This window comes from Haematobia irritans, chromosome 3 (genome assembly GCF_050003625.1).
Source record: "Haematobia irritans isolate KBUSLIRL chromosome 3, ASM5000362v1, whole genome shotgun sequence".
NCBI lineage: Eukaryota > Metazoa > Arthropoda > Insecta > Diptera > Muscidae > Haematobia > Haematobia irritans.
In genome coordinates this window covers 10,602,851-10,628,100 of record NC_134399.1, presented here as the reverse complement: position 1 = coordinate 10,628,100, position 25,250 = coordinate 10,602,851, and the positions used below count along the sequence as shown (strand labels likewise).

The window sequence follows — 25,250 nt, the reverse complement described above, 5'->3', positions numbered from 1 at the left end:
CTATAGAAAATTATTTTATATATAATTTCTATATTATTGTATATTATATATTATTTCTATAGAAAATTTTGTCAAAACTTTATTTCTATACAAAATTTTGTCAAAATTTTATATCTATAGAAAATTTTGCAAAATTTTTATTTTTGTAGAAAATTTTGTCTACATTTTATTTATATAAAAATTTGTCGTAAGTTCTACAGAAAAAAACAAAATTTTGTCAAAATTTTATTTCTGTAGAAATCTTTGTTAAATTTTTAGTTCATTAGAAAATTTTGTCCAAATTTTATTTCATTTCTATACAAAATTTAACCAAAAATGTATTTCTATAGAAAAATTTTGTTTCTATAGAAAATTTTGTCTATATTTCATTTCTGTAGAAAATTAGTCAAATTTTTATTTCTATAAAAAGTTATTGCAACACTTTTTTCTATACAAATTTTTTACAAACTTTTCTTCCTATACAAATTTTTTTGTAAAGTTTATTTCTGTAGAAAATTTTGTCATAATTTTATTTCTATAGAATATTTTGTCAAAATTTTATTTCTACAGAAAATGTTGTCAAAATTTTATTTCTATAGAAAACTTTGAAAAAATACCGAATTGCCTAAAATGGACCAAAATCAATCAAATCCCATTTGGTCCACCCATCGGACCAAATTTAAAAATTAATAATTTTTTTGGACCAATTTTGGTCCGATCGGACCAAAATGGCAACCCTAATCCAAATGTTAAATACTCAAAAATGTGATTGCCACCTATTGAAAATTTCTTCTATTGGCTTTATAGGGCAACACTTAGGGATATGCGTTTGACTGGGCGATGCGCTTGAAATTTGTTTCTGTAATGGTGTTAGTACCTTGAGTGTCTTCTCGAGAAAAATGTCTCAGTTCCAAATGTCAAATATTAATTTCCCACACAAAAATTTAAAAACAGAATGATCAGTTAAAGTATTGTCCATCATTAGCCACATTGATAAAATTAGATAGTGTCAGTTCTACAAACATTTGGAGAATAATTTCTTAAAAAAAATTGATGCCAACTTGTTATTACATCATGCTAGCCAAAATTTAGATACCGTGGTAAAAAAAAAAAAAAAAAAAAACTGGCTTTTTGAGTCAATCCGCGAAATGACTTACTTTTTTGACATACTCATAAGAACGAAAATGCTGTCTGGCCAACGGGTGCGGTTGAAGCATCTCATAGTACATCACAGCAAGATGGTCCCCACCAAGCAGCATAAGCTTCTTTGCATGGTTGTTCGGCTTTGCCGTCGATGTTGAGGCATGACCGAGGATCCACTTGTCATCACGAATAGCGTTACGTTACAAAAAAATCTATCCTTTGCTGCCTTTGAAGCAGCTGTTCCCAAGCTTCCTGCCAGTGTTGCCAGTATTTTTCTGGCCCGTATCCTCAAAATTGAGATGCTTTCGTCCCCAAAAATCCCCAATTTAAATTCCTCACAAGATCCACCCTCAAATGTTTGGCTTCTTTTCATGAAAACCGTGCGGGTGGAATTCGAGCATCTTCATAGTACACCACAGCCAGCTAGTCCCACCAAGCAGCATAAGCTTCTTTGCATGGATGTTCGGCTTTGCCATCGATGTTGAGGTTTGACCGATGTAACCATATATATATATATATATATATATATATGGTTACATATATATATATATATATATATATATATATATATATATATATATATATATATATATATATATATATATATATATATATATATATATATATATATATATATATATATATATATATATATATATATATATATATATATATATGGTTACATATATATATATATATATATATATATATATATATATATTATATATATATATATATATATATATATATATATATATATATATATATATATATATATATATATATATATATATATATATATATATATATATATATATATATATATATATATATATATATATATATATATATATATATATATATATATATATATATATATATATATATATATTTTTTTTTTTTTTTTTTGACTTGGGAGTGGATCCACTTGTCATCACTAGTAGCGATACAATACAAATAATCTATCCTTTGTTGCCTTTGAGCAGCTGTTATCAAGCTTCCCGCCAGTGTTGCTAGTATTTCTCTGGTTCGGGTCCCGAAAATTAAGATGCTTTCGTCCCCAAAAATCCTCAAAAGAATCCTAAAATGTTTGGTTTTTTTCTGTCCTTTGTTGCCTTTGAAGCAGCTTCCCGCCAGTGTTGCCAGTATTTTTCTTGCTCGTGCCCCCAAAATTAAGATGCTTCGTCCCCAAAAATCGCCAATTTAAATTCCTCACAAAAACCTGCTAAAATATTTGGCTTCTTTTCATGAAAAAGGTACGGGTGGGTTTGGAGCATCTCATAGTACACCACACTCAGTTGGTTCCACCAAGAATAAGCTTCTTTGCATGGATATTCGGATTTGCCGTCAATGTTGAGGCATGGCCAATGTAGCCATATAATTTTTTTGGCTTGGTGGATCCACTTTTCATCACTACTAACGATACAATACAAAAAATGTATGCTTTGTTGCCAACCTTCCCGTCAGCGTTGCCAGTATTTCTCTGGCCCGTGTCCCCAAAATTAAAATGCTTTCGTCCCAAAAAAATCCTCAAAAGAAACCTAAAATGTTTGTTTTTTTTCTGTCCTTTGTTGCCTTTGAAGCAGTTTCCCGTTTCCAAGCTTCCCACCAGTGTTGCCAGTATTTTTCTGGCTCGTGTCCCCAAAATTGAGATGTTTCGTCCCCAAAAATCCCCAATTTAAATTCCTCACAAAAACCCGCTAAAATATTTGGCTTCTTTTCATGAAAAAGGTACGGGTGGGTTTGGAGCATCTCATAGTACACCACACCCAGTTGGTTCCACCAAATATATAGCATAAGCTTCTTTCCATGGATATTCGGCTTTGCCGTCGATGGTGAGGTATGACCGAGGTAACCATATAATTTTTATGGTTTGCGATTGTTGGAGTGAATCCACTTTTCATCACCAGTTATAATACGACATAAAAATCCTATCCTTTGTTACCTTTGAAGCAGCTGTTCCCAAGCTTACCGCCAGTGTTGCCAGTATTTTTCTGATCCTTGTCCCCAAAATTGAGATGCTTTCGTCCCCAAAATCCCAATTTTACATCCTCAAAAGAACCCTAAAATGTTTAGCTTTTCTTTTTTCTGTCCTTTGTTGCCTTTGAAGCAGCTGTTCCCAAGCTTCCCGCCAGTGTTACCAGTATTTTTCTGACCCTTGTCCCCAAAATTTCGATGCTTTTGTCCCCAAAAAAATTCCCCAATTTAAATTCCTCACAACGCACCCTTCCACAAATGTTTGGCTTCTTTTCATGAAGAAACATATTGGTTGTTAAAATTCAGTTCCGAAGTAAATAATCTTGGCCACGCTGGGCAAATTTGCGCTTGGTATCCGAAACAAAATCATTTGTCCGTATTTTTGCCAGTATTTTTCCGGCCCGTGTCCCCAAAATTGCGATGTTTTCGTCCCCAAAAATCCAAAATATAAATTTCTCACAATCCCTCCTCCACAATTCCGAATAAATATTTTGGCCACGCTGAGCAAATTTGCGGGTTTATTATATTAAACAGATTTTGAAAAATTCCCAGGTCGCCAACTCAAAAATTTCATTCCCATTCCAGAAGAAAAAATCTCCAATTTGGGAAAAAAACGCCAAAGAAGGGCAACCTTTCACATGTCATTGAATGTTAGTTTGCCCTATAGTGGCTAAAATGTGTCTTTTTGTTAGCAGATCAATTTTTCAAAATAAAGATCGTACAACCTACATATGTTATTTTATATCTACGCTATATTGTCACCGATATTACAAAATAAACCAAAAGTGTCAACAAAGTTTATTTTATTTGGCCATGTGTCATTAACACGATTAACTAAATACAATGTTCCGATAAGAGAATGCTTCCAGTTTATGATTCCTGGTAATTTGATAATTAGCACAACAATCTATCAAAATCCTGTACTAATAGTGTAGTTGGAGTGCTGGAGTTACTGAAGTGATATAATCAATTAAACTCGAAAGATATCTAAATAAATTCACATAGAAGGTTTGTTGTGGTCTTATATTTTACCTTTTAGTATAGGGTACATCATTTGTCTGACCTATCGATGTACCGATTTTCTATCCGGAATATCTGATACGGGCAAATTTACTTCGTATTTTCAAGTGGAATACAAATCAAAAGTCTGGTGGGCAAAATCTTGTATTCTTTTAAAAATGTTGCCCTCTGAACCGTTCCTGTTTACCTACCAGAAATATTTTACTCGCATATTTTCTTAATGTTAGCTTCGATGATCAGGTGTTAAATTATGCCCTGTTCCGAAAGAAAGGCAGTCACTCGAATTCGAATGAATTTGGGTTTTTCTATTTTTGAAAGTTCGATTCGTTTGTATGAGAATACATTGATTATGAAAAATGAGTATTTTAAAATTTTTGGCCTGAGAATTCATTGAAATGTTAACAATTCTTTCGTCTGGAATACGAAAGAAAGCTTTCGTTCGATATACAGGAACAGGCCATTAGAGTTAGAGTAGCCTTCCGAAATTTAACCTCATGTTCTGCCGACAAAAAAGTCAGTTTTTTCTACCTGTCTCAATATACTCATATTCCCTGAATGCTAATAGCGGGATTCATTGATAAGAGCCCCCATTTGAACATGAACCTCATGTGTCTTTTTCAAAGGGTTTGGGGTGTGAGATAACGCACCAAGAATTTTAGCGTTATTGCCCACTGGATCATCCCTTTAATCCGAGACTTCGAATTGAGGCAGATTTGAAGATTCCTGCTAACAGAGAAGTCAGCTTCTATTTACCTGTCCATATTCCCTGATCGCTATCTTCGCAGATTAATAGTAAGATTGAGAAGACTTCTTCCGAACTTTGTGGTTTTTACTTCTGGCTGATATCTTTAGTCCGCGACGTCGACATGAGGGAAGGGTTTGAAGATTCCAATTGGCGAAGGAGTCTGTTTCTTTCTACCGGCCTCAATATTTCCATATTCACGACTCTTTGGTGAGATTCCGCTTTTGCAATTAAACCTCATGTGTATTCCTCAAAGGATGCATGTTGTAAGATATCATTGATTGTCACAATTTTATTTCTGTAGAAAATTTTGTCACAATTTTATTTCTATAGAAAATTATGTCAAAATTTTATTTCTATAGAAAATTTTGTAAACATTTTATTTCTTTAGAAAATTGTATTAAAATTTTATTTCTATAGAAAAGTTTGTAAAAGTTTTATTTCTAAACGAAATGACGAAAATTTAATTCTATGGACAATTTTGTCCAAATTTTATTTCTATAGAAAATTTTTTAATTCTGTAGAAAAATTTTTCAAAATTTTATTTCTGTGGAAAATTTTGCCAAAAATTTTATTTCTGTAGAAAATTTTATCAACAGTTTACTTCTATAAAAACTTTTGTTAAAATTTTATTTCTGTAGAAAATTTTGTCAAAATTTTATTTCTATAGAAAATTTTATCAAAATTTTGCCTTCTATAGAAAATTTTGTTAAAATTTTATTTCTATAGAAAATTTTCTCAAATATAGAAAATTTATAGAAAATTTTGTCAAAAATATTATTTCTGTAGAAAATTTTCTCAAAATTTTATTTATATAGATTTTTTGCCAAAATTTTATTTCTATGGAAAATCTTATTTCTAAAGAAAATTTTCCCAAAATGTTATTTCTACACAAAAAAATTTCGCAAAATTTTATTTATATAGCAAATATTGTCAAAATTTAATTTTTTATAGAAAATTTTGTCAAAATTTTATTTCTACAGAAAATTTTGTCAGAATTTTATTTCTATAGAAAATTTTGTCAAAATTTAATTTCTGTAGAAAATTTTGTCAAAAATGTTATTTCTGTAGAAAATTTTCTCAAAATTTTATTTCTATAGAAAATTTTGTAAACATTTTATTTCTTTAGAAAATTGTATTAAAATTTTATTTCTATAGAAAAGTTTGTAAAAGTTTTATTTCTAAACGAAATGACGAAAATTTAATTCTATGGACAATTTTGTCCAAATTTTATTTCTATAGAAAATTTTTTAATTCTGTAGAAAAATTTGTCAAAATTTTATTTCTGTAGAAAATTTTGTCAAAAATTTTATTTCTGTAGAAAATTTTATCAACAGTTCACTTCTATAAAAAATTTTGTTAAAATTTTATTTCTGTAGAAAATTTTGTCAAAATTTTATTTCTATAGAAAATTTTATCAAAATTTTGCCTTCTATAGAAAATTTTGTTAAAATTTTATTTCTATAGAAAATTTTCTCAAATATAGAAAATTTATAGAAAATTTTGTCAAAAATATTATTTCTGTAGAAAATTTTCTCAAAATTTTATTTCTATAGATTTTTTGCCAAAATTTTATTTCTATGGAAAATCTTAGTTCTAAAGAAAATTTTCCCAAAATTTTATTTCTACACAAAAAAATTTCCCAAAATTTTATTTATATAGAAAATATTGTCAAAATTTTATTTTTTATAGAAAATTTTGTCAAAATTTTATTTCTACAGAAAATTTTGTCAGAATTTTATTTCTATAGAAAATTTTGTCAAAATTTAATTTCTATAGAAAATTTTGTCAAAAATGTTATTTCTGTAGAAAATTTTCTCAAAATTTTATTTCTATAGAAAATTTTGTAAATTTTTTTTTTATAGAAAATTTTGTCAAAATTTTATTTCTACAGAAAATTTTATTTCTATAGAAAATTTTGTCAAAATTTTATTTCTATAGAAAATTTTGTCAAAATTTTATTTCATACAGAAAATTTTGTCAGAATTTTATTTCTATCGAAAATTTTGTCAAAATTTTATTTCTATATCACATTTTGTCGAAATTTTATTTCTATAGAAAATTTTGTCAAAATTTTAATTCTGTAGAAAATTTTGTCAAAATTTTATTTCTGTAGAAAATTTTGTCAAAAATTTTATTTCTATAGAAAATTTTGTCAAAATTTTATTTCTAAAGAAAATTTTGTAAAAATTTTATTTCTATAGAAAATTTTGTAAAAATTTTATTTCTATAGAAAATTTTGTCAAAATTTTGTTTCTATAGAAAATTTTGTCAAAATTTTATTTCTATAGAAAAATGTTGTCAAAATTTTATTTCTGTAGAAAATTTTGTCAAAATTTCATTTCTATAGAAAATTTTGTCAAAATTTTATTTCTATAGAAAATTTTGTCGAAATTTTATTTCTATAGAAAATTTTGTCAAAATTTTAATTCTGTAGAAAATTTTGTCAAAAATTTTATTTCTGTAGAAAATTTTCTCAAAATTCTATTTCTATAGAAAATTTTCTCAAAATTTTATTTCTATAGAAAATTTTTTCAAAATTCTACTTCTATAGAAAATTTTGTCGAAATTTTATTTCTATAGAAAATTTTGTCAAAATTTTATTTCTATAGAAAAAATTTTGTCAAAATTTTATTTGTATAAAAAAATTTGTCAAAATTTGATTTCTAATTTTGAAAATCTTTGACGTTCTTGCTCCCAGTTGCTGTCATTTGGGATGAGTTAAGTCATGGTTTCATCTTATATCTGTCAATTGTGGTGTGTGTCTACACCAGAACATGGAATATTAATAACAATATAACACATCCCTCTAAATATTTATTAATTTCAGTTGATACAACCACATATTCGAAAGCATATTCGCAGTGTTTATTGTTATTTTTTGTATAATGAGTATATAATTCTAAAATAGGAAAAATATTAGATAGTGATAGTTTTTCAGAAAGAATGAATCAGTACAATAGAAAGTTACATAAATAATGACTTTATTTACCCTTACAATATTATTTCTAAAAAAACATGGCAACCCTTAATTTGCTATCAAAGACAATCTACCAGGGTACACCAAAGAGATGAAATCAGTACCCTAAAAGTCACAAATGTAAAAAATTAATATTTCGAAAAATGTAAAAAAAAAAATATGAAATAGAAGTATTAATCAAATTTAAGAAATCAGGATGTATTAACCCTTTCACTACCGAAATAAGTCTAATGTTAAACACTTTAATTTGTCTTCTTTAATTTTGAAAATTTGATCCTTGAATTGTGACCAAATGGCTTTACGAAAATAAGGGTGACAAAATCTACTATATAAAAATAAGTCGGGTTTTCCTTCCTCACGCTATATACGCTTTATAATTTTTCGATGTTGGGACGGGGAGGGAGACCTCCTCTAAAAGTGAAAAAAACTAGAATTCTGAAGTTTACTTGAAATTTACAAAGGCCGCCGTAGGTGAAGGTTATGAAATCAATATGGTGTTCTTGATTTTTGGGTATTTGGACGGGCACCTTCTCCTTACCCCACACTATGAAACTCGAAGGGAAGTTTACAGATTTTCTTGGAACTTGCAGAAAAAGTGACGTTCCTTTACAAAAAATAGAGCAAAATCTAAACTTATCCGATATACTTGAAATTGGGAGAAGATGATTAAATTTATACAGGGTACATGATATTTCGATGTCTGGTTGGGGAAGGGTAATAGTGAAGTTCGGCAGTTTTTGAAATGAATATAGGGTACGTGAATTTACGATATCTGGTCGAGTAGGATTTTGTCCGATTTTTTGAAAATAGAAAGTAGAGGATTGTCGATATATTGGAACTCGGTACATAATTTTATGATTTTTCCACAGGCTTCAACTTCATGTAAACTTAAATTTACATGAAGTTGACAGGCAACGTAGAGGGTGCTTCATTTTCCGGTATATGTTTGGGAAAGGCATGTTCTGCGTGTCCAAAACTTTAACAAATATTAAATGGCCAATTATTAAGTAAATTTACTTTTTCCGATTTATTGGACGGTATGTTGAGGAGAAGTATATCTACCCCTGAACAAACCACGCTTGAAATTCTCAGGAAATGTAGAAGATTGTCCAACGATTTTCATACAGAACAATTAAAAAACAAAAAATTGTTTGAAAGGGAACACCTCCTACTCGACGTTTGTTAAACCGGTCCGTTTTATATCTTCATAGCCAACCTATTTCTGTATATAAACGATAGTAGTCTGATTTTTTTGTAGTATATGGGTCACGTATGTGGAAACCATGGAGTGATTAATCAGCACTTCAGCTTTTGTGTCAGCCTTGACCCTACTCTTTAAAAGAGTTCAAATCTTTTCGAATTTGTTTTCAGATCGAAGGATATGGTTGACTAAGTTAACGAAAATATGCTTCAGGAGGCGCAGCGAAGCGGGCCGGGTTACACTAGTTTTCTATAGAAATAAAATTTTGACAAAATTTTCTATAGAAATAAAGTTTTGACAAAATTTTCTATAGAAATAAAGTTTTGACAAAATTTTCTATAGAAATAAAATTTTGCAAAAAATTTCTATAGAAATAAAATTTAGAAAAAATTTTCTATAGAAATAATATTTTGACAAAATTTTCTATAAAAATAAAATTTTGAAAAATTTTTCTATAGAAATAAAATTATGACAAAATATTTTTATGTTAGCCTGATATCAACGCAGGCTGGTTTTTGTCCAAATCACTTTACATTAATTACAATTTCAAATGCGAGCTAATTGGACATGCAGATTAAGGATAATAATACCAATTCCTTAATCTGCATGCCCAATTAGCTCGCATTTGAAATTGTTATTATGACAAAATTTTCTATGGAAATACAATTTTTAAAGAATTTTCTATAGAAATAAAATTTTGACAAGATTTTCTAAAGAAATACAATTTTCAGAAAATTTTCTATAGAAATAAAGTTTTGACAAAATGTTCTATAGAAATAAAGTTTTGACAAAATTTTCTATAGAAATAAAATTTTGAAAAAATTTTCTATAGAAATAAAATTTTGACAAAATTTTCTATAGAAACAAAAATTTTACAACATTTTTCTATAGAAATTTTCTATAAAAATAAAATTTTGACAACATTTTTCTATAGAAATTTTCTATAAAAATAAAATTTTGACAACATTTTCTATAGAAATAAAATTTTAACAAAATTTTCTATAGAAATAAAATTTTTGACAAAAGTTTCTATAGAAATAAAATTTTGACAAGATTTTCTATAGCAATAAAATATTGACAAAATTTTCTATAGAAATTTTCTATAAAAATAAAATTTTGACAACATTTTCTATAGAAATAAAATTTTAACAAAATTTTCTATAGAAATAAAATTTTTGACAAAAGTTTCTATAGAAATAAAATTTTGACAAAATTTTCTATAGAAACAAAATTTTCTATAAAAATAAAATTTTGACAAAATTTTCTATAGAAATAAAATTTTGACAAAATTGTGTATAGAAATAAAATTTTGACAAAATTTTCTATAGAAATAAAATTTTGACAAAATTGTGTATAGAAATAAAATTTTGAAAAAATTTCTATAGAAATAAAATTTTGACAAAATTGTGTATAGAAATAAAATTTTGACAAAATTTTCTATAGAAATAAAATTTTGACAAAATTATGTATAGAAATAAAATTTTGAAAAAATTTTCTATAGAAATAAAATTTTGAAAAAATTTTCTATCGAAATAAAATTTTGACAAAATTTTCTATAGAAATACAGTTTTGACAAAATTGTCTATAGAAATAAAATTTTGACAAAATTTTCTATAGAAATAAAATTTTGTCATATTTTCTATAGAAATAAAATTTTGACAAAATTTTCTATAGAAAAAAAAAATTTGACAAAATTTTCTGTCGAAATAAAATTTTGACAACATTTTCTATAGAAATAAAATTGTGACAAAATTGTGTATAGAAATAAAATTTTGACAAAATTTTCTATAGAAATAAAATTTTGACATAATTTTCTATAGAAATAAAATTTTGACAAAATTTTCTATAGAAATAAAATTCTGACAAAATTTTCTATAGAAATAAAATTTTGACAAAATTTTCTATAGAAACAAAAATTTGACAACATTTTTCTATAGAAATTTTCTATAAAAATAAAATTTTGACATTTTCTATAGAAATAAAATTTTAACAAAATTTTCTATAGAAATAAAATTTTTGACAAAAGTTTCTATAGAAATAAAATTTTGACAAAATTTTCTATAGAAATAAAATTTTGACAAAATTTTCTATAGAAATAAAATTTTGACAAAATTTTCTAAAGAAATACAATCTTCAGAAAATTTTCTATAGAAATAAAGTTTTGACAAAAATTCGGCATAAGCTGCAATAAAAAACAACAACAAGAAAAAAATTTTTGAAAAAATTTTCTATAGAAATAAAATTTTGACAAAACTTTCTATAGAAATAAAATTTTATTGTTGTCCTTGATTTCAGCTTAAAACCAAGCATTGACTAAACTACAAGTGTAGCTTAACCAACAGAGGAAAAGAATGTTTGTCAAATTTATTTGGCCAAAGCCCTATAGACTGCAAGATGGTTGAATGTACAGCTGTTTCGGAATTACCACATTCCTCATCAGCATCCTCTACTTGCAGCAGAACTATTATCAACCAATTATTAGAATAAATTCGGGTAATTCACTCAACCCAAAGTGAACTACACTTGAACCTTCCGAAAAAAGGTTTGATAGTCGGCTATAGAAATACAATTTTGACAAAATTTTCTATGGAAATAAAATTTTGACAAAATTTTCTTTAGAAATAAAATTTTGACAAAATTTTCTATAGAAATAAAATTTTGACAAAATTTTCTATAAAAATAAGATTTTGACAACATTTTCTTTAGAAATAAAATTTTGATAAAATTTTCTATAGAAATAAAAATTTGGACAAAATTTTCTATAAAAATAAAATTTTGACAAAATTTTCTATAGAAATAACATTTTGGCAAAATTTTCTATAGAAATAAAATATTGACAAAATTTTCTATAGAAATAAAAATTTGGACAAAATTTTCTATAGAAATAAAATTTTGACAAAATTTTCTATGGAAATAAAATTTTGGCAAAATTTGCTATAGAAATAAAATATTGACAAAATTTTCTATAGAAATAAAATTTTAACAAAATTTTCTATAGCAATAAAATTTTGATAAAATTTTCTATAGGAGTACAATTTTGAAATATTTCAAATAAAACTTTCTTTAATTTAAATAAATTTGTCCTTAGTATTGTGTAAAATGCGTGTCTTAAACTTTAGGTTGTATTATCAATATTTTTGTCAGTGTTCACTAAAACAATCTCAGTCTCATCCTCAAAGTTAATTTATAGAACGAATCCATAGCTAAAAGACCCCCTAAACACCATTGTCAACGAAACGAAACTTATCTAAATGACAAAAAAATCTATTATTTTATGGATGTCTTAACTTTCCCAACAATGCAGAGATATGTCCAGTGCAATTTTCTTGGGAGATGGTTGGGTCATATTTTCAAGCAAAATGTTGTGACAACTAAAAGAAAAAAAAATCGAATTTATAACATTCCAAAGGCGTCACTGTTAAATTTTGTGTGCTTAGACATATTGACCACCAGCCAAGAGCGAAGGCAAAGTGTAATCACATAATAATATCGGACATAAATCATAAAAAAAGAGAAATATAATAAGTCTTTTTTCCCCCTTTGATTAATACAAGGCGGTGGGCTTATCACTTGGAGTATCAACTTCGTCACTGGGCGCTCTCGGAAATTTTACGCCCCATTTGGTGTTGTTGTTGCAATCACTTGGATTGGTTGATGAAATAACATTGTTCTCGATGGGGTTTCGGTTTGGCGTATTTTTTTCTTCTTTTTTTTTTTTTTGATTAGGAAATACTCTATCTAGAGCTGATATCGACTAGGTAGTGAAATGTCTATGGAGCTACCGATAATACCGATCAAAAAACGGCGAAACGACAACAAAACGAATGAATCTGTTGGCGGCTCGGACTTGCTTGGCCAGCCCGGTGCGTAATCATTTGTAATGATGGTGGCATTCAGATAGATATCACCGCAACCACAATCACCACCATTACTTGTTATGTGTACTACGACGAATCGATTGGAGGAGTATAAAATTCAATAAAATAACTCACTTTGATTTTATTTTCGTTAATAGTGGCCATAAAGACGTTGGCTGGTCCTAACTGAAAGCGGATTGCGACGGTACGGAATTTTGTTTTTTGCATGGAACACATTAAAATAAGATTACGCGATATAAAACGAATGAAGGCGGCGCTAATGGCAAAAGTAATCACAGGCATCGGACGAAAAGTGTTTTGAAATAATTCAAAAGAAACGAAAAGTTTTTAATACCATTTTAAAATAATCTCAAAAAAAAATAACGGAAATTTTAAACTAACGCTAAGAGCCAAGTGTAATATTTATTTTTGTATAACAAAAAGTGGCAACCACAAAAATAAAAAAAAGCTTTTCAAATAAAATTGCAAAAGTGCTTTAAGCTAAGCTTAAGTATAAAGCTTTATTCTATGACTTGGTCAGCTTAAGTGTAAAAATTGAATTTGAACGACCAAATTAAATTTGAACGTTTTGTTTTTGAATATTTTGGTATTTTCCTCTTTGAATCCCAAAGGAATCGGAAATGTTCAGAAGATATGGGTTAGCCCTAGCTCTGCTAGTTTTAATATTTGCAAATCCCATATCTGCAGAAACTATAAACGGTGAGTATTAGTGCTACAATAAAATAAAATAAAAAATAAAATAAAATAAAATGAAGTAAAATAAAAATAAAATGAAAATAATATAAAACGTAAAGTATAATAAAATACAATAATAATATTAAGAAATGTGTCTTCTATGGTAAGCAAAATTAAATAAAATAAAATAAAATAAAAATAGACTGAAATAAAGTAAAATAAATTAACATTAAGAAATGTGTCTTCTATGGTAAGCAGAATAAAATAAAATAAAGGAAAATAAAATAAAATAAAATACAATAATAATAAAATATAATTAAAATAAAAAAAAAAAATAAGAAAATATCATAGAAATGTGCCTTCTATGATAAGCAAAATTAAATAAAATAAAATAAAAATAAAATAAAATAAAAAAATAAGAAAATATCATAGAAATGTGCCTTCTATGGTAAGCAAAATTAAATAAAATAAACATAAAATAAAATAAAATAAAAATAAAATAAAATTAAAATAAAAAATAAGAAAATATCATAGAAATGTGCCTTCTATGGTAAGCAAAATTAAATAAAATAAAAATAAAATAAAATAAAATAAAAATAAAATTAAATAAACTAAAATAAAATAAAACAAGTATATACGGCCTTAAGTTCGGCCAGGCCGAATCTCATGTACCCTTCATCATGGATTGCATAGAAGGTTCTACTAAAGACTGTCATCCATAATCGATTTACTTGGGTTGTGGTAATACTTGCCGATGCCGATGCCGATGCCATTGCCATCTTAAAACTTCTTAACATTGTCCTCTAAATTATAAGTTAGTCCTTAAGTGGTATATATTAGAAAAAACCGATTAAATACGTATATAATTTATTTCTTGACCCGGTATATGATATATAGGGAAGTCCATAAATAATTACCAACGGATATGAAGTTTTCAGCGGTAATTCGGGAGCCGAATTGAAATATGGGGGTCGCTTTACGAACCTACACACAAAAAAAATATTTTTCTGATTCAATCACGAAATTAATTGATCCAATTAATTTTTTAATTGAAATGTCTTCAATCACGAAAATGATAGTATCAATCACAGTTTTAATTGGGCATAGAAAAAATCCTTGATTAAAAAATTAATTGATGTCATTAGCAATTTTCAATTAATTTTTTAATTGATTCAATTAAAAATTTAATTGATTTTGAATGCAAACCCCAATTAATTTTTTATTTAAAAAGGTAACTATTTTCAACTACTTTCTGAATTGGCTTAGAATTTTTATTTTGATTAAGAAATGTTCATCACTTTTTTTAACTGACTTCGTCTTCTGAATTTGATTAAAAAGTTAATTCTATCAATTAATTTTTTAATTAAAAATTTTAAAATTTTCAATCATTGACTTAATTAACCTAATGTTTCTACCTTGATTAAAAAGTTAATTGTATCAATTAATTTATTAATTGAAAAAACATTCAACTTCAATTAACTTTTTAATTGGAAATATTCTGGTGATATTTTTTTCTGTGTATATGGACCAATTTTTGTGTGATTGGGGATAGGTTTATCTGGGGGCTATATATAACTATAGACCGATATGGACCAATTTTGGCATAGTTCTTAGCGGCCATATACTAGCACAATGTAAAAATTTCAACCGAATCGGATGAATTTTGCTCTTCCAAGAGGCTCCGGAGGCCAAATCTGGAGAACGGTTTATATGGATGCTATATATAATTGGGCCGATATGGACGAAGTTTGCATGATTTTTAAAGACTAAATACTTACAGCACGTACCAAATTTCAACCGGCTTGGATGAAATTTACTACTCCAAGAGGCTCCGGAGGTCAAATCTGGGGATCGGCTTATATGGAGACTATATATAATTATGGACCGTTATGGATAAATTTTTGCACGGTTGTTAGGGACCATATTCTAAATCCACGTACCATATTCCATATTCTAAATCCACGTACCAAATTTCAACCGGATTTTCGTCGGTAACCACCTCTTTCTGACGTCCACTGCGTTCACCGTCCTCCGTGCTCATTTCACCACGCTTGAATTTTGCATACCAATCAATTATTGTTGATTTCCCTGGGGCAGAGTCCGGAAACTCATTATCAAGCCAAGTTTTTGCTTGCACCGTATATTTTCCCTTCAGAAAACAGTATTTTATCAAAACACGAAATTCCTATTTTCCATTTTTTTCACAATAACAAAAGTTGCTTCACAAAAGACGCTCTATCTCACAAACTAATTGACTTAGAGACGTCGAATTTTGACACGAATCATTTGAAGGTTGGTACTATATAAAAATAATATGCATTTAATACTAACGACGCCATCTATGTGTCAGACCGGGGACTTATCAGCCAACCTGTTAATTATGGACCGATATGGACCAATTTTTGCTTGGTTGTTAAAGACCATATACTAAAACCACATTCCAAATTTTAACCGGATCGGATGAGTTTTGCTTCTCCAATAGACTCCGGTGGTCAAATCTGGGGATCCGTTTATATGGGGACTATATATAATTATGGATTGATGTGGACCAATTTTTGCTTGGTTATTAGAGACCATATACTAACACCATGTACCAAATTTCAGCCGGATCGGATGAAATTGGTTTCTCTTAGAAGACCCGCATGCCAAATCTAGGGATCGGTTTATATGGGGGCTATATATAATTATGGGCCGATATGGATGCTTGTTTGAGACCATATACTAACTCCACGTGCCAAATTTCAGCCAGATCGGATGAAATATGCTTATCTTAGAGGCTCCGCAAGCCAAATCTGGGGGCAGCGTTGCCAATTTATCTTTTTTCCCGCTAGATTTGGCTTTTTTTGAAGACGTTTAGCGGGGAAAAAATGCATTTAGCTTTTAGCTTTTTTTCTGGCTTTTTTTCACGACCTTTTTAGCTATTTTTGGCTTTTTTATTTTCGACATGTTCCTATTGAAATATGGATAAAACTTCGTTTTTATCTAAGCCTTGCTGCCAGAATAAGATTTTCCACATATTTCAAAGTTCAATTGAAACATTAATAATTATTCCAGCCATTATGCGGACATTTTTACAGCACATACACCTTGTTATAAAGTTTTTTCCTCGTATTCATAAAAGTTATCATAAACTTTAAATCTACTATTACCATACAAATTCCTTATATAAACTGTCAGTAAATTATTAGGAATATTAGCATTTGAATCGTTTATCCTTTTTATGTTATTATAATATTCTAAAGTTATTATGATATTACTAAATTAAAATAGTAGATGTGAATTGCTTTGTACACTGAAAAAATATTGTCGTGAGGCCATAGATTTCATGTCCTTAAAATACGAACGCGAATTTTGGTTATAATAGCATTTGAGAATTTCTCTTATAAAGGGTGATTCTTTTGAGGTTAGGATTTTCATGCATTAGTATTTGACAGATCACGTGGGATTTCAGACATGGTGTCAAAGAGAAAGATGCTCAGTATGCTTTGACATTTCATCATGAATAGACTTACTAACGAGCCACAACGTCGAATTTTCAGTGAAATTTTGTTCAGCGATGAGGCTCATTTCTGGTTGAATGGCTACGTAAATAAGCAAAATTGCCGCATTTGGAGTGAAGAGCAACCAGAAGCCGTTCAAGAACTGCCCATGCATCCCGAAAAATGCACTGTTTGGTGTGGTTTGTACGCTGGTGGAATCATTGGACCGTATTTTTTCAAAGATGCTGTTGGACGCAACGTTACGGTGAATGGCGATCGCTATCGTTCGATGCTAACAAACTTTTTGTTGCCAAAAATGGAAGAACTGAACTTGGTTGACATGTGGTTTCAACAAGATGGCGCTACATGCCACACAGCTCGCGATTCTATGGCCATTTTGAGGGAAAACTTCGGAGAACAATTCATCTCAAGAAATGGACCGGTAAGTTGGCCACCAAGATCATGCGATTTGACGCCTTTAGACTATTTTTTGTGGGGCTACGTCAACTCTAAAGTCTACAGAAATAAGCCAGCAACTATTCCAGCTTTGGAAGACAACATTTCCGAAGAAATTCGGGCTATTCCGGCCGAAATGCTCGAAAAAGTTGCCCAAAATTGGACTTTCCGAATGGACCACCTAAGACGCAGCCGCGGTCAACATTTAAATGAAATTATCTTCAAAAAGTAAATGTCATGGACCAATCTAACGTTTCAAATAAAGAACCGATGAGATTTTGCAAATTTTATGCGTTTTTTTTAAAAAAAAGTTATCAAGCTCTTAACAAATCACCCTTTATAAACTGTTTTCCTTGTCCAAAAGCCGATAAAGTCGTTTTGTCCTTATAGTTAAGTGATTCAACTTAAAAATGGGTATCTTTTCATGAAGGAAGGCTAGGGTCAATTCTAAAAAATTCTTAAAATTAATGAAATAGTCTTTCAATTTGTGGAGTTTTTGTATCTTATACCACAAAGCAAAATAGCGTTGAAAAATAGAAGAGGTTTTTCAACATTTTATGGTGAGTACTATGTTCGGGGTTTTCACCAAAACACTAAACTAAAAGTACAAATATATTTGTGAAGACGTTTATATTTTGCTCAAGTCTTACCAAATAATGGATGGAAAAGATCCAAGGAATTGATTGCAAATAATTTTATATTTCTAAATTAATTAATTAAAAAAAGTAACCGTGAAAACAAGCTGGTTTTCAGCTTGAAAACTTAACATAGTACTCAGCTTTATTTTAAAATCGTATACATAAAATAATTTCTACCTAAATTCGAGCCTGAATTTGGAAATTTAAGTTGTCGTTAGCACGTTTTTAAAGCACAGTGTGTAGCTCATGAAGAAAAAGCCTAAAAAACGAATAAATTCAAATTTAACTCGGAATCAATACCAAAATCATTAGTGTACAAAATCTTTGGAACCGAACATAGAAATAATTAAGGAAATAAAGTTTTGAATGTGGTATTATTTTTTTTAACATCAAAAAATGCAATAAAAATTCATAGTGATAGGATCAAAATAAATCTGCTATTTATTAATGGAATGGATTTACATTTACGAAAACTGGACAACAATAGGTTTGTATGGGAAATTTCCGAATAAAAGTTATTCAGTATAAACTTGCAAGACAGTTGGAATGGGTTTTATTCTCTTGGGTAAAATTAGAAGAAGTGTACACGTTCACGAATTTATCATTAATTCAGTTAAAACGAAATATATTGATATTTTCTAATGCAGTTCTAAGTGACATTTAGCAATATATCGCACATTGGACTTGTTGATGTTTAACCAGCTGACAATTGCAAGTTTACTGGGAAAAATGTTTTTACTAGGAAATATAAACGAAGGACTTTCAGTAAGCATTTGTGATAGTAATCAAAATGTATCGAGTACGCCAACAGAGCTAATATGACTTAGATTTTCTTACAGTCTCACAGAAATGGAATTAAAATGAATACAAATGAAATAATATGCATTTTAAGTGAAGTAAAGCCTTTAAGTTTGTTAAATTTCAATCAAAAATGTGATTTTTGATACAAACAAATTTAGCTTTTTTTCTAGCTATTTTTTAACATTTTTTAGCTTTTTTTGGCTAGTTTTTTGGACATATCTAGCGGTTTTAGGTGAAACAATTCTGGCAACGCTGTCTGGGGGTACGTTTATATGGCGGCTATACGTAAAAGTGGACCGCTATGGCCCATGTGCAATACCATATGACCTACATCAATAACAGCTATTTGTGCAAAGTTTCAAGTCAATCGGTCGGACATGCTTAGATCGACTCAGAATTTCATCACAGAATATATATATATATATATATATATATATATATATATATATATATATATATATATATATATATATATATATATATATATATATATATATATATATATATATATATATATATATATATATATATATATATATATATACTTTATGGGGTCTTAGAGCAATATTTCGATGTGTTACAAACGGAATGACAAAGTTAATATACCCCCCATCCTATGGTGGAGGGTATAAAAAGAAAATATTATATGCCACAAATAGGCTCTCACCTCTAAAGAAATAAAATAATAATTATAATAATAAAAAAAATAATAATGATAAAATAAAAATAAAATAAAATAAAAAAATAAAGTAAAATAATATTAAAATATAAAATAAGAAAATCTTACTATAATAGAAATGTGTCTTCTATGGTAAGCAAAATTAAAATATTTTTATATATGCCATAAATAGGCTCTTACCCTAGAAAACCCAAATGCATGTCAGCTAAATAAATGATACTAATCCCTAAAAGATTATATAGAGTTCATATACAATTTGAGTAATATTGTAAGCGTCTATTATATGATAAGATTTGCTTTAAGTACAAAATATTTTGTTTAGAAATTAAATGCAATAAATTAGGCGCAATATAGTGATATGGGAAAGTTTTTTATTTGGTTAAAATATAATTTCATAAAGAGTTGCCAGTATTGTTCCCAAAAATCTTCAATTTTACTTAAAATTCTTTACAAAAATCTCCAATAAATTGTTGACTGTTTTTTTTTTGTTAAAAAATAAAAGAATACACGGTTTTTTCATATATTTGGGTGTAAAAATTATATGTTTGGAACTCACATTTTTTAACATAATATTTTTAAGTGCAAGCACACAATGTTCATAAACTACCATAACATGTTTGGGATATATACGTTGATATGTTAGAACGTATTATGTTTGGGATATAAAATGTTTGTAAATATAATATTATTGGATGCAAACATATATTAATTTAGAAATATGTGTTTAGAAAGATACATCTAGAGAGTATGGAAGTAACCAATTGGCGCCTTAATGGAAGTAACCTTGGAATGGAAGTAACCAATTGGCGCCTTAACAAAATATATATACAAAGAAAATTTCATTAAAATTTTGTTCTACAAGTGTATCCCTACGGTGAAACATAATATGTTTGAACAATACAAACAATATTTTGTTTGGACCAATACGGAAAATATATATGCTTGAAGCAAAATGTGTTTGGGATATATGTTACAGAAGCTATTTTTTTGAGGTTGTATGCTTTCGAAAATCCCAGGATAAGGACTTATTTTGAGGATTTAGTATCTTTGGTTTAAAGTTTTTTTTTGTTGTTTTTTTAATTAAGAATTTTTTTACTTTGAGGTATCCGTTATAATATGGACGTTAATAGCTTTATTAATATACAGCAAAAAGAGAATGAAAATTCAATAAAGGAGATCTGTATCCTTAGTATAATTTTATTGATCTGCCATCTGGCTTTAAATCTAGGAATTAGCTCGGAATCAATAACAAAATCCTTAATGGGAAGATCAAAATCTTTGGATTCAAGAAAATGGCATTCGTGTTTTCAGGACATGAAATCTTTGTGATTACGACAATATTTTTTTGAGTGTACAAAAACGATGGAATAATAAATGGTCTATTATGGTATTACCATTTATTGTGACATATTGATGACAACTATTGGTTGACGCAAATAAAGTCCAAAAAAATATTCAATTCCTAGAACATAAAAAAATATATATTTTAAAAACTCTTTTCTCCAAGTCACTCTTACGTATATTTATTGCTCTTAAATCTTAAATACTCGAAAGATTTTTTTCAAAAAGATTTCATTCATTATGAGAAAGCTCTGCCACCCACATATGTCCATATTAGAGTCAATGCGAGAAGTGTTTGATTTTTAATTATTTTCTTAGAAAGTTGTTTTAAAGAGCCCCAATTAAAAAAATCCCCATCTCTAGAGGAATCAAAGATCTATTACGTTTGATATCAATTTTTGTTTTGTTTTTGTAATACAAATATAAAGGGTGATTTGTTAAGAGCTTGATAACTTTTTTTTAAAAAAAAACGCATAAAATTTGCAAAATCTCATCGGTTCTTTATTTGAAACGTTAGATTGGTCCATGACATTTACTTTTTGAAGATAATTTCATTTAAATGTTGACCGCGGCTGCGTCTTAGGTGGTCCATTCGGAAAGTCCAATTTTGGGCAACTTTTTCGAGCATTTCGGCCGGAATAGCCCGAATTTCTTCGGAAATGTTGTCTTCCAAAGCTGGAATAGTTGCTGGCTTATTTCTGTAGACTTTAGACTTGACGTAGCCCCACAAAAAATAGTCTAAAGGCGTCAAATCGCATGATCTTGGTGGCCAACTTACCGGTCCATTTCTTGAGATGAATTGTTCTCCGAAGTTTTCCCTCAAAATGGCCATAGAATCGCGAGCTGTGTGGCATGTAGCGCCATCTTGTTGAAACCACATGTCAACCAAGTTCAGTTCTTCCATTTTTGGCAACAAAAAGTTTGTTAGCATCGAACGATAGCGATCGCCATTCACCGTAACGTTGCGTCCAACAGCATCTTTGAAAAAATACGGTCCAATGATTCCACCAGCGTACAAACCACACCAAACAGTGCATTTTTCGGGATGCATGGGCAGTTCTTGAACGGCTTCTGGTTGCTCTTCACTCCAAATGCGGCAATTTTGCTTATTTACGTAGCCATTCAACCAGAAATGAGCCTCATCGCTGAACAAAATTTGTCGATAAAAAAGCGGATTTTCTGCCAACTTTTCTAGGGCCCATTCACTGAAAATTCGACGTTGTGGCTCGTTAGTAAGTCTATTCATGATGAAATGTCAAAGCATACTGAGCATCTTTCTCTTTGACACCATGTCTGAAATCCCACGTGATCTGTCAAATACTAATGCATGAAAATCCTAACCTCAAAAGAATCACCCTTTAGTATGCTATATAACTTAAATTCTTTTGAACTGCATGACAGGTAAAAATGTTACACGTTTAAAATGGACCACCGGGATGGGATGGGTAGAAGGTTTCAAGGGTTGTTGAACAATAACTGACAATTGTATATTCTTTTCATTACTCAATCGATATCAAATGATGAAGCACAATTTATATTTTCTAATAAGTCAATACTAGAATATGCAATGCCACAAGCTTAAAATACAATTGAAGATAAGACGTAAAATGAAGCTAAAAGAACCATGTATACCATGTATTTATATATGTATTTACATATATTTCAAATAATCTAATGACAATTACATTTGAAATTGTTTGAGTTGCAAATTATATATTAATTATAGCACAATGACAACGAAGACAACAAGTGGAAGAAAGTGGATTTAAAAAATTATTGAATTGGGCATCCCCTAAATTAAATATTGATAAAATTTGTCAAAATTTTATTTCTATAGGAAATTTTGTCAAAATTTTATTTCTATAGAACATTTTGTCAAAATTTTATTTCTATAGGAAATTTTGTCAAAATTTTATTTTTAAAGAAAATTTTGTTAAAATTTTATTTCTATAGAATTTTTTGTCAACATTTTATTTTTAAAGAAAATTTTCGCAAAATTTTATTTCTAGAGAAAAATTTGTCAACATTTTATTTCAATAGAAAATTTTCTCAATTTTTTTTTTTTTTGAAAATTTTGTTAAAATTTTATATCTATAGAAAATTTTGTAAAAATTTTATTTCTATAGACAATATTCGCGAAATTTTATTTCTATGGAAAATTTTAGTCAAAATTTTATTTCTATAGAAAATTTTGTCAAAATTTTATTTCTATAGAAAATTTTGTCAAAATATTATTTCTATAGAAAATTTTCTCGAAATTTTATTTCTATGGAAAATTTTAGTCAAAATTTGATTTCTATAGAAAATTTTGTCAAAATTTTATTTCTATAGAAAATTTTGTCAAAATTTTATTTCTATAGAAAATGTTGTCAAAACTTTATTTCTATAGAAAATTTTGTCAAAATTTTATATTTATAGAAAATTTTGTAAAAATTTTATTTCTATAGAAAATTTTGTCAAAATGTTATATCTATAGAAAAGTTTGTCAAAATTTCTATAGAAAATTTTCTCAAAATTTTATTTCTAGCAAAAAAATTGTCAAACTTTTATTTCTATAGAAAATTTTGTCAAAATTTTATTTCTATAGAAAATTTTGTCACAATTTTATTTCTATAAAAATTTTTGTCAAAATTTTATTTCTATAAAAATTTTTGTCAAAATTTTATTTCTATAGAAAATTTTGTCAAAATTTTATATTTATAGAAAATTTTGTCAAAATTTTATATTTATAGAAAATTTTGTCAAAATTTTATATTTATAGAAAATGTTGTAAAAATTTTATTTCTATAGAAAATTTTGTCAAAATTTTATTTCTATAGAAAATTTTGTCAAAATTGTATACCTACAGAAAATTTTGTCAAAATTTTATTTCTATAGGCAATTTTCCCCAAATTTTATTTGTATAGAAAATTTTGTCAAAATTTTATTTCTATAGAAAATTTTGTCAAAATTTTATTTCTATAGAAAATTTTAGTCAAAATTTTATTTCTATAGAAAATTTTGTTAAAATTTTATTTCTATAGAAATTTTTGTCAAAATTTTATTTCTATAGAAAATTTTCTCAAAACTTTATTTCTATAGAAAATTTTAGTCAAAATTTTCTCAAAATTTTATTTCTATAGAATTTTTATCAAAATTTTACTTCTATAGAAAATGTTGTCAAAATTTTATTTCTATTTTGTCAAAATTTTATTTCTATAAAAAATTTTGTCAAAAGTTTATTTCTATAGAAAATTTTGTCAAAATTTTATTTCTATACACAATTTTGTCAAAATTTTATTTCTTTAGAAAATTTTGTCAAAATTTTATTTCTTTAGAAAATTTTGTCAAAATTTTATTTCTTTAGAAATTTTTGTCAAAATTTTATTTCTATAGAAAATTTTGTCAAAATTTTATTTCTATAGAAGTTTTATCAAAATTTTACTTCTATAGAAAATTTTGTCAAAATTTTATTTCTATAGAAAATTTTGTCAAAATTTTATTTCTATAGAAAATTTTGTCAAAATTCTATTTCTATAGAAAATTTTGTCAAAATTTTATTTATATAGAAAATTTTTGCAAAATTTTATTTCTATAAAAAATTTTGTCAAAATTTTGTTTCTATAGAAAATTTTGTCAAAATGTTATTTCTATAGAAAGTTGTTGCTAAATTTTATTTCCATAGAAATTTACATCAAAATTTTATTTCTATAGAAAATTTTGTCAAAATGTTATTTCTCTTTATAGAAAAATGAAGTAAATCTTAGTGGGAGGGGAAGATTTTGCAAAATCTACCAAAACATCAAGAATTCTACCAAGCAGTAAAAAATCTGCCTTTTTTGGTAGAATTCTATCAATTGTGGCAATCGTGTCTGTAACCTAATTTTAATTTTATAGAGCCTAGATTTAATGCTAGCTCCCAGAAAATGTCTTCATTTTAAGAAGCAGAATCTTTGCATTGATATCAATACCAAAATCCTTAAGGGAAGGTCAAAACTGTTTTGTGAGTGCAACTGAAAAATAAAGGACAGTCAAACACATTCAACGATCCAGAATTTCGATCACTTTACAACTAACAACAATGTAGAAGAAATTATTCGATTTTATAATTTTTGTTTAAGTGTACCTTTCGCCTGGACGGGGAATCGAACCATAAAGTTTGTTAGCCAACACCACATTGTCATCAAGAGACAATTATCGCCATAACCATCAACGCACAAACAACGGAAACAGTCAAGCAGTTATATTTATAAAGCATAGTTTTCGGAGCCCATGAGCCGAT

At 27.8% G+C, this 25,250-nt stretch overlaps 1 protein-coding gene across 1 annotated transcript in view; it reads left to right on the top strand.

Annotated features, from left to right (window-relative positions):
* Positions 1-12,880: 12,880 nt before the first annotated feature.
* LOC142229369 (sodium/potassium/calcium exchanger 4) overlaps positions 12,881-25,250 on the top strand; it is a 54,113-nt gene continuing 41,743 nt past the window's right edge. Inside the window, exon 1 of the mRNA XM_075299919.1 lies at positions 12,881-13,619. Within this exon, the coding sequence (XP_075156034.1) occupies positions 13,541-13,619 (79 nt within the window). The 5' untranslated portion in view covers positions 12,881-13,540. The remainder of the gene's footprint in view (positions 13,620-25,250) is intronic.